Here is a 9,741-nt window from a genome sequence, read left to right as displayed (position 1 = left end):
AGGGAAGCGGAAAACCAGGAGACGTCAAAGGAATTATCTCCAGCTCTGAAGGGGCAACTTTATCAGAGCTGGGACAACAAGTCCCAGTTAAGACAGGACACACAGTCCTTACAGCCAGCACGGGGTTGCTTGGATGGGGTTTCCCATTTCTAGGAAACGAAATGGGATTTAAAAGCCTGGAACATGGATATTCATTACCTGCCTGTGCACTTTAACCCCACAAACCAGTGTTCAAACAGGAGCTCTTGCTGCTCTAGGGGAGCCCAGAGGGATTGGAGCAGCCACATCCACGGCTGAGCTCTTCCACAACATCCCCACACAGCATGGCACCGATCCCATCAGCATCCAGACACTTTACCAGCTAAAATTGGGGAGCACAGCCTTTGAGCTTGCAGAGCACTGAAAATTCACGTGGGCTTCTGCAGACACCTGCACTAACTGGAAGAAAAAAGGACTAATTAAAAATGAAGCTTTCAGATGATTATGTGCATTTGCAGATGAACATTAGAATGCCAAAAAGGGAGGCAGTGTGTCTGTACAGGTTCATGAAAAGCAGAGCTGCTGAATGATGTGATGCTGCAGGTTTCATACAAAGATGGAAAAGTAGCAACACTTTTTTTCACCCTGAGGATAGGACATTCATCTAAATATAAAAAGTAACTGTGAGAATAAAAAATTAACCTCACACAGCACCTTGTCTTCTTCATGTGTCTGCAACTTTCCTCTTCAGCTACATTTAAATTTACAAGAAACAAGCAATGAAAAAAAAATGCAGAGTCTAAGCACAAAAGAATTGATGGGGTGTGAGGAGAGGAGGGAGGTCAAGAGAACAGGAAACCCAAGTTGACGGGAAACCCAAGTGACATTTGGGTTTAATGAATGACTTAAAACCCCAATATTGCTCGCCAGGAAACGGGGGAGAGGAAATGGAGCCATTTTTTGAGAGTATAAATGAGGGGCTCCATCAAGGTGAAAGCTGCAGATCTGCTTTATACCCTCCTGTGAAATCCACTCGAGAGCTGGACCAAGAGGGAAGCAGCCCCTTCCCACACCATGAGAACCTGCCTCAGCTGCAAAGCCATGCCCATCCTGCTCCTGCTGCTCCTGGCTGCCGGCACCCGCTGCCAGCCCTCCTGCCAGCACTTCTCCCAGCTCCTGTCTGCAAAGCTCAGGGAGCTGAGAGTCAAGTTTGAGGAAATCAAGGATTATTTTGTAAGTATAACCCTTGCTCGTTTCTTTGCCTTTCTGGGTTTTTTTATTTTTGCAGAGTTCAGTGATTTGGAGGGGGAAGAGCTTCCTCCCTGCAGAAATGATTTAGTGTGCGTTGCGTTAACGGGTGAGCAACAGAAGTTCGGTTTCATTGCTCGTTGAGAGACGGCACATAAGGGTTTTCTTCCTAGTTTTAGTTACAATGAACTCGAGATTTCATAATGAAGCTTTGTGAACCTTAGCAGCCAGACTTCCCACTAAATTAAAACCCACCAAATTAATCACTGAACTCATAGGAAGGAAATTGTCCTTCCTCCAGGGCAGGGAGGTCCAGCCTTGCCTCAATGCTGGGTGAAAAGGGAAATCTTTTGCTACAGACTTTTGCTTTGAAAGAACCACAAAAGCTTGCACAGGGTTATTTTATGGCTGGAGAAACTCTACAGTAACTGAACACCTGCTTTGGTGTCTGTGTGAGGTCACTGCTCTGCCTCACGATGAACAGGAGCCTCAGGACTGCTGAGAAAACAGCACAAGATGCTCTCAGAGCATCTCCTGTGGCATCAGTACTCATAGAGATGGTTGGTCACATCTTTGTTACTGTTTTGGTTGCTGTCAGTGTGTTTTAGCAATAAAACAAGATAATTCTGCAGATGAAATCTCAAACCAATGTCATGGCTTGTATTTATTATCAACCAAGTGCAGCCAAGACTTTGGACATAACTCTTGCTGTAAATCTCCCAGTTAACGTTTGGAAGGAGTATTTTTAACCTCTCAGGACAGCTTTTGAGCCCCTTGGTGCCATGGGGTCAATCTTTGTGTGGTGCAAGCCCACTCCACTGCAGCTCTCCAGTCTTTCAGAGTTGCCGGTGCAACAGAGGCACCATGAGAACAAACTCCCTTTTCCCCCATCAAATAGAGACTTACAGAGGTGACAAAACCTGGGGGATTAAACCCTCCTGACCTGGCAGACAGGCTGGGGTGGCTTCCAGGGGCTGCCATTGCTTTGACATCTCTCTGAAGAGCGTTTCAGTCTCCAGCAGCACTCTTAGACAACACCCTGTGCAGCCGAAGCGAGAGCCGGCAGCAGAGAGAGGAGTTTCACATTAACAAAATCAATGTAACTAAAGATCGTGATTTCACTGTCTTCCTGTCCTCACCTAACAGTCGTTGTGCTGCCAGATTATGGACCAAAGAACTGGTGACTCCTGTACCTGGTGTCACTGTGCTCCGCACACACTTGTGCTGGGTGCTCTTTGCCACAGCAGGACCACAAATGCAAACAAGAGAAGGATCAGTTGATTAGACAAAGTGGAAAGAGCGTTGATTACCTGCCTAAAAAAGCTCACATTTCCATTGCATCCTCCCACAGCAATCGAAGGACGATGACCTCAGCGTCCAGCTGCTCAGCTCCGACCTGCTGGAGGAATTTAAGGTAAGAATCGCAACCCTCACCCGAGTCCCTCCTTCCTCCTGCATCCCTCGGCGGGTGGTTTTCATAAGAGAGGAAGCAGTCTGGAAATTGGGGCACTTCCTAAAGTCACGGCAGGACAGCTCTGCAGCCCAGCAGTGACACGTGTGTCTGCGGCGGGGCTGACGCAGCGCCCCGACCACCAAAAGGGCGGCTTTGATTTAAAACAACACCCAGCCCCAACCTGCTTCCCTCCTGTCGCCCCAGGGGAGCCTGGGCTGCCAGTCGGTGTCGGAGATGATGGGGTTCTACATGGAGGAGGTGCTGCCCAGCGCCATCAGGACCAGCACGCACCACCAGCAGAGCATGGGAGACCTGGGCAACCTGCTGCTAAACCTGCGGGCGATGATGAGGCGCTGTGTGAGTGGGGCTCGGCGTCACGGGGACGGCCCCAGGGCGGCGGGAGGGTGGGCAGCGGGTCCTGGGCGCTGGAGCCAACTTGGGTCTGTGTTGATGCCTCCCAAACTCCCACCTGGAGCAGCCAAGAGTCCATCTCATCAGCCAGGCGGGATGAATCCTGCCCTGGGCGCAGAGCACCTCACCTGGGGCTGGCAGCAAAGGACACAGGGCTGGGGGTCCAGTCTCGGGTCACACTTTCAGCAGGACACGGTGCTAAAAAGCTCCAATTGCTGCCCCAGAGACCCCCGTGGCCACCCAGGGGGAAGGGGAAGGTGGGGAGAAGCAGTGAGGAGGGGTAGGAGGAGGGGACAGCCACCACCGCATCCCCGAGCAGGAAACCCCTGGGGCTGAAGGCGTTGGTTTTTTATCCCTCTGCAGCACAGATTCTTCACGTGCGAGGAGAGGAGCAAAAGCATGAAGCACGTGAGGGAGACCTTCAGCAAGGTAAGGTCCTGCTCACGTGGCTGCAGCGAGGGGGAGGAACTTGTGCCAGCAAGACATGGGTCTTACTGATGGCTTCACCTTAGGATGGAGAGCCCAAAAAAAGCGTTTAACGCATAAATACCCAAAGCAGAGGGATCCAGAGAGCGGTGCTGGAAGGAGCAGCTGGTGGGTTTGCTCAGGCAGAGAAGCAGGAGATGTGGGAGGAGGGAGGAGAAGTTGCACGTCACAGATATTCTCACAGTCCCACTAAACACTCTTGGCTTTCACCTGCAGATGGACCTGAACGGAATCTACAAGGCCATGGGAGAGTTTGACATTTTCATCAACTATATCGAAAAATACTTGATGATGAAGGGGAGGAACTGAAGACACCCCTGGCTCTGCCTTTTCCACACCAAATCCTGCTATTTGTTCAGAAATCACTTCAGGCTGCAACAGCTCAGGTTATCTCAGGGCTCCGTCATGGGTCAATAACTTCCAGTTCACTATCATATTTAAAGGTTTTTTTTTTTTAAGAATTTAATATTTATTACTTTTGATACCTCAGTGTTAATGTTTACAATTTGTTTTGAAGAAGAGTATGGGCTTGGAAAATACTATTTATTGTTTGATATTTTAATACTGTTTATCATAGTGCTGTTTCATTCATTTGCTTCCAAACACCCAAAGCAGCATTTTTCTGGAGAGCAGACAATGAAGAGAGTGTATACCGAGTGAAATTCCACTCCTGATCAGGAGGAATTCCAGCTCTGAAATGAGCAAAGTTTATTTTAAGCAAATTACACTCTCCTTATGTTCTATTTCTCTATTTATTTATGCAATCAGATGTTTTTATGTCTATGAAGGGGAGGACCTGTACTCCCATAAACACAGCAACAGCTCAGTTGATCTACCTCTAGACTTCAACCTATAAATTAATCCAGATTTAAGGAAAAAACAAATAGTAGTAAGAATGAAATGTTTGGTTCTAATAGAACTTGACTTAAATATTGTTAAATATCTGCCTTCCAGAGCTGCTGGGTTGGCCACTCTGCACTTTCAGAAGTTCATCTTACTATATATATATTTTTTTTTTTACTCACTGTTTTATTATCTATTTTCTTTTGTAAGTTAGAGGATATTTAATTCACCACCATTTTAAGGTGGCTTGTGTAATTTGCATTCAGAATCCACAAAGCTGCTTCCAGCACTGACAGTGTTGGGGGTTTGGTTTCTAATCCCCACGTGCTGCAGGTGAGAGCAGCCTCGGTGGCCCCAAAAGTGGCTGATTTTAGGGCTCACCTCCCTCCTCAGCCCAGTCTCCTGTGGGCTCCCCACAGGACACTGAGCCAGAGGGAAATGCCACGACCCAGAGGCGTTTATTTCTAATATTTAGAAGTGAAAGGGCCCCAGCACGACGAAACACTGCCAGTCTGCTGTTTGCTTTGTAAGTCCCCGCTGAAGAGAGGCTATTTATAGTGGATTTATTCTCTGTGTACATTGATGGTGACAGAAGGGCATTCCTGCTGGCAGCCTGCCCGCCTGGGAACTGGTTATCCCGGAGTTAGGGCAGGAATGCTGCTCCCTGGATGGCTCCTCCTGCTGAAAAGCAGTTGGGGTGGGCACAGGGCTCAAGGGCAGCGTGGGAGCCAAACACTCTAAAACTGCAATTAAGCTTCTTACCAGGACACGTTAAGCTCCCGTTGAGCCAACTCTGCGCTTGTTTTTCCACCAAACACCTTGACTTCCACGCTGGATAGGAAGCAAGGACAGCCCTGGAGCCGTGCTGAGAGCCAAGAGCAACAACATCAGCTCCACTCCTTGGGGAGAGTCACAGTGGTGGGGGGCACCACGTCTCTGCCACAGCTTCTGTCGCTGTGTGAACTCCTGCCTATTTATCTGTATGAAAAGAAATCTTTTATTTTTGCTAATAAAGACCTCCTAATGAGCCAAGCCTCTGTTGTGTTCTTGCAAGCTGTTGAACAGGGCTGTGAATCAGCAGCAGTGCACACAGATCCTGTGCCCGGTGTCACCGTGCTGGGAAAGAGCCCAGCGGGCACAGATCCAGGCGGGAGGGACCACCCAGGGGGAGTTGGATGTTGTTAATGGCCAGGGAAGTGAGAAGACCTGAGGTCCTCACATCTGAAAGTAAATTTCCGATAAAATCCCCGCCAGTGATCTCCTACAGCAGAGAAACACCAGCCCCAAGGTACTCCCTGGGTCACTCCAGCTTCTTCAGCCTCTAATCAGCAACTGTTTCAGGCACTGCCCTTTTTAGAGCAGCATTTACAGTTGAGTAACTGGTTATGAGCCCAAATGTCATTGATAATCACCAGAGCTTTCACATCCCTTCCCCTGGTTTACAGGAGGGAGCACTGCTGCCTCTGTCTACCTGCTGGGGTGCTTTCAAATTCACGTCTGTTCTCAGTCAGGACGAGACCTTGATCCTAGATCAGATAGTAGATACCAGCTAAAAACCAGACTATTACAAATCAGCAACAGAACTGCTCCTTTTTCCCAGGCTGGACGTTACCTATCTGTGCAGGTGGATCTCTCTGCACATCCTGTACAAAACCAAGTGGGCATGCACGTGGGAATTCACAGCTCTTTCACCAATAAACCCAGAATTCAACCAGCATAACCATCTCCACACTGCAGCCCAGCCCCGGTGGCCGCTGGCAGGTACCCGCCAGTGTGATGTGGGTCAATGGAATCCTCCTGCTGTCCAGAGAACAAAGGTTTCCAGGGACCTGATGCTGCAGGAGTTGTTTGACTCAGGAGAAACAGGAGACAGAGCCAAGTCAGCATTCCGGGTGGGATGGCTGCCTGCTCGTGGGGGATCAGCGTGGGAGAGGGTGGGGAGATGCAGCTGAGCCCCTCTGAAGCAGAGCTGGGGGGAGCTGGAAGGACTACAGAGAGGTTCTGCAGGGCTCCCAGCCCTGCTCACAGATCCGAGCCGGGGGACATTCCCTGCTAGATTCCATGCAAGCCACGTGCAAGGATGTCTGTGCCATTTGTCACCGAAACACGGGGATGTTCGTGTCATGACACGGATCTGGTGGGCAGAAGCATGTAAACATATCTCTGACTAAACTCATGCATCACGCCCGAGAAGATCTAGGAAATCCCAGCAGAAGCCATCTGGGAAACCAGAGGCAGCATCTCCCATGGAGAAGTGACATTTCCAGTGGAGGAGCAATCCCCGTGACTCATTTCTGACCATGCCCTCGAGCAGCATTTTCCCGTTGCTGGACCAGCCCTGCCCACAACAGCCCGTCCTGGCCAGGATGCACTGCTTAAATAAACCCTGTGGGGTTTCTTTTCCCTGAACTGGGAGACTCAGGGCGCTGTCACAAGTCATCCAAGTGGCTCCTGGCACCTCCCTCCAGCCAAAATCGCAGCACCAGCATCACCCAGTGCCTCTCCAGGCTGCACCCTGACCCAACATCTTTGTAGGGAGCGGGCAGACCCTCTGGGTCCCAAAATGGACCTACACATGCCAAAAATATCATTGTTTGGGGGGGGGAACCCAACAAAAAACAGTCTTTTAATAGAGCAGCATGGTGCCATCACAGAGACTGAAGCAGCAGTGGGTGGGATGAGCTGAGAGCTGCAGCACTGGGATGGGGTTTAGCCCTGCCCCTGCTGGGCTGGATCCCACCAGCTGCAGGATGAGACCCCAAGCACAGAATCCCTGAGTGGTTTGGAAGGGACCTTAAAGACCACAGTAAAGATCACCTGCATTCCAAGCCGCCCCCGCCACGATCTGGGACAGCATCCTCTAGCAAACCAAAATAGGACAGTGCTCCCCTGCAATCCCCTTCCTACTTCAACCTTCTGCTCCTCCTGCAGCCCCAGAAGCTGCTGCACGGGGCAGCTGCGTGTCCCTTATCCCCCATCACTTAGTGCTGAGGTAGTTCCTGCCAATCTCAGTGTCAGTCTGGGTGTTACAGTAACAGCACAAAACCATCGGGTAGATCAAAGGAGGTGGTTTTCTGGTTTCGTTATCCCACAGAAGCGAATGGTTTCCTTGCTGGGTATTTTCCTCCTGAGAGCACAGACCGCTGCCTGATCAGCAGCCCCGATGCCTGGGAGCCTGAGTCATTCACCTGACCTTGGCTGTGCTGACACAAGGATGAGCTTCCCACCAGCCCAAAATCTGCATCTCCACCAGGTGCCACAGAGCTTTCTGTCTGCTGCAGGCTGCATGTGGTTCAAGCACTTCTTGGTTTAAAAAAAAAAAAAAAAAGTTTAAATAGTAAACCCTAGAGGAAAAGAATCATACAGAGAAGAATTATCAGACCTGTAGTTCCCTGCTCTTGAAGAGCAGAGAATCACCATTAGGCCAGAAACAAACCTGCTGTGAGCTCCATGGCCAATCCAGACATCATAACACAGCCAACACTAGATAAAAATCCCATTTTTGCCTCCCAACCAGTCACTTTTCACAAGTGCTTTAGTTCAATTGCTGTAATTTGTGCACAAACATACAGAGGAAAAAAAACTCCTGAGGACTCCAGAAGTCCCTGAAAGTTTCACTTAAAATAAGGAATGTACCAAGAGCAGCAACATGAGAGCATCTGCTGCCTGGGGGAGCTGCTGCTTCTGCTTTTGCTTTTTTCTCTTTGGAAATTTTCCTCAAAGCCATAAGCACCCAGTGCTGGACAGCATGTACTTGCTGTCAGGAAAAGTAATTAAAGTTCTTTGTCATCTCCTGTTGGCCAACATGGGGAGGGCAGATGAGCTGATCCCAGCTGAGCACCGTGGTGGAAGCATCTCCTGAACACAGCAGGACAGACAGACTTCTCCTCTCGTGGGCTGGGATTGAGGAATGAAGCCACGCTGGCCTCTTGGAACAGGAAAGAGTTCTCAGCTGGCAGAAAGGAGATGAAAACCTTCTCCAGGAGCCTTCAACCTCCCAGGGTGCCACGAGGACCAGGAACAGGTCTTTTGCTGATAAGAGGGACCTTAAACACAAAAGGAGCGATATCAAAACAAGCACACTCTTGGTTTAACTTGTTTTGTTTTGTTTCGTTTTTGGAACAGCAAAAGCTTTCAGAACTTCCCACATTTTGTTGTGGTTACAGTTAACACTTGTCATTTAACTTCAACCGGCTGCCCCCCGCCCCCCCCCGCTCCTCGGCCCCACGCAGCTCCTGCCTCCCCACGCCCTAGATTTTGGCAGCTCGTGACCGAAATTGGGGCCTTTGGCATGGAAGAGGCCAGGTGGAGCAGCAAAAACAGGGCTGTGAGCCCCAGCTGGGCACTTACATCACCCAAGGGGGGAAGGGGGAAGCGGCACAGCCCGGGCTCTGCCACTTTCTCATCTCAGGTGGCAAGAGCCTGACTAATACCAGGTGCAGGAGGGCGCGGGATTGCCAAAGCCGGGGGCACAGGCCCACATCTGCACCCTCAATGCTCGGGGGCTCGGTTTCTGGGAAGGATTTGTCTTCATCTCCCAGGGCCAGCATCCCTTGGGCCCTTTGGGGTGCAGCTGAAGGGCAGGACACCAGCTCTGAGCAACCCTCTGAGCCCGGGGAACCAGAACATCTCGCCCCTCCCCGTGGGGCTCCGCTTTCGATATCTCAGCAAGTGAAATCTAAGCCTGACACCCTTTCATCTCTGCTCTGGCTTTACACAAAAGCTGAAAGCAGCAGCAGTTCCAGTTGTCTCATAGTGAGAGGAGTTCAGGGGCACTCGTGGAGGGGCTGCCCTGTCCCAGCTCTCAGCACTGCCAGGGGTCTTTTTGGCCTCAGCATCGGTGCAGGTGGCAGACAGGGCACCCACAGGGCTTCCACACGAGCTGAGGGCTGGTGATCCTGCTTTCAAGAACCAACAACACTCTCTCAGTAAGGGCAGGCAGGTGCTGGCAGCATCAGCCTTGCCTGTGCCCCTCCCTGGGAACAGAACCACAGAGCTACAGGTTACACAGGAACAGGCTTTGCTCCTCTGGGAAGCCAAACAAACAATTGTTCAGCTGTCACTTTGTGCCCTGCAAAAGCCCAGTCATCATTTTTCTGCAGAATATAAAAAGTCTGAGGACAGATTACTTGGGAGGAAGGATTTCACCAGCTGCCCTGGCATCAGCTTTTCATCTCTCCTCTAAGGCTGCACAGCAGAGCTTGCCCCGACCCTTTTCTGAGCGCTGCAGGTTCCTCTCACAAACTCCTCTGGCCTCCAACCACATGGGAAGATAAAACACAAGTAGGAGAAAAGTTTAGGTTAATGGATCCCAACAAAAT

The 9,741-nt window shown here is 50.4% G+C and overlaps 1 protein-coding gene across 1 annotated transcript; it reads left to right on the top strand.

Moving 5' to 3' along the window:
* Positions 1-1,002: 1,002 nt before the first annotated feature.
* Positions 1,003-4,000, top strand: IL10 (interleukin 10). Its single transcript, XM_027895203.1, has 5 exons — positions 1,003-1,212; positions 2,579-2,641; positions 2,885-3,037; positions 3,455-3,520; positions 3,794-4,000. The coding sequence occupies exons 1-5, from the start codon at positions 1,054-1,056 to the stop codon at positions 3,884-3,886; spliced, it is 534 nt and encodes a 177-aa protein (XP_027751004.1). The 5' UTR covers positions 1,003-1,053; the 3' UTR covers positions 3,887-4,000.
* The last annotated feature ends 5,741 nt before the right edge of the window (positions 4,001-9,741 follow it).

Source organism: Empidonax traillii, unplaced genomic scaffold (assembly GCF_003031625.1).
Source record: "Empidonax traillii isolate 1590-97213 ecotype Southwest subspecies unplaced genomic scaffold, ASM303162v1 scaffold451:size1465578, whole genome shotgun sequence".
NCBI classification, from domain to species: domain Eukaryota; kingdom Metazoa; phylum Chordata; class Aves; order Passeriformes; family Tyrannidae; genus Empidonax; species Empidonax traillii.
Note: the sequence above shows the minus strand (reverse complement) of the source record. Positions and strands in the feature narration are given on the sequence as shown.

Excerpts from the sequence above, each read along its gene's own strand:
- IL10 (XM_027895203.1), top strand. The coding sequence starts at position 1,054 with ATGAGAACCTGCCTCAGCTGCAAAGCCATGCCCATCCTGCTCCTGCTG. Across the intron at positions 2,642-2,884 it reads ACCTGCTGGAGGAATTTAAG|GGGAGCCTGGGCTGCCAGTC; the intron begins GTAAGAATCGCA and ends CTGTCGCCCCAG. Across the intron at positions 3,521-3,793 it reads TGAGGGAGACCTTCAGCAAG|ATGGACCTGAACGGAATCTA; the intron begins GTAAGGTCCTGC and ends TTTCACCTGCAG.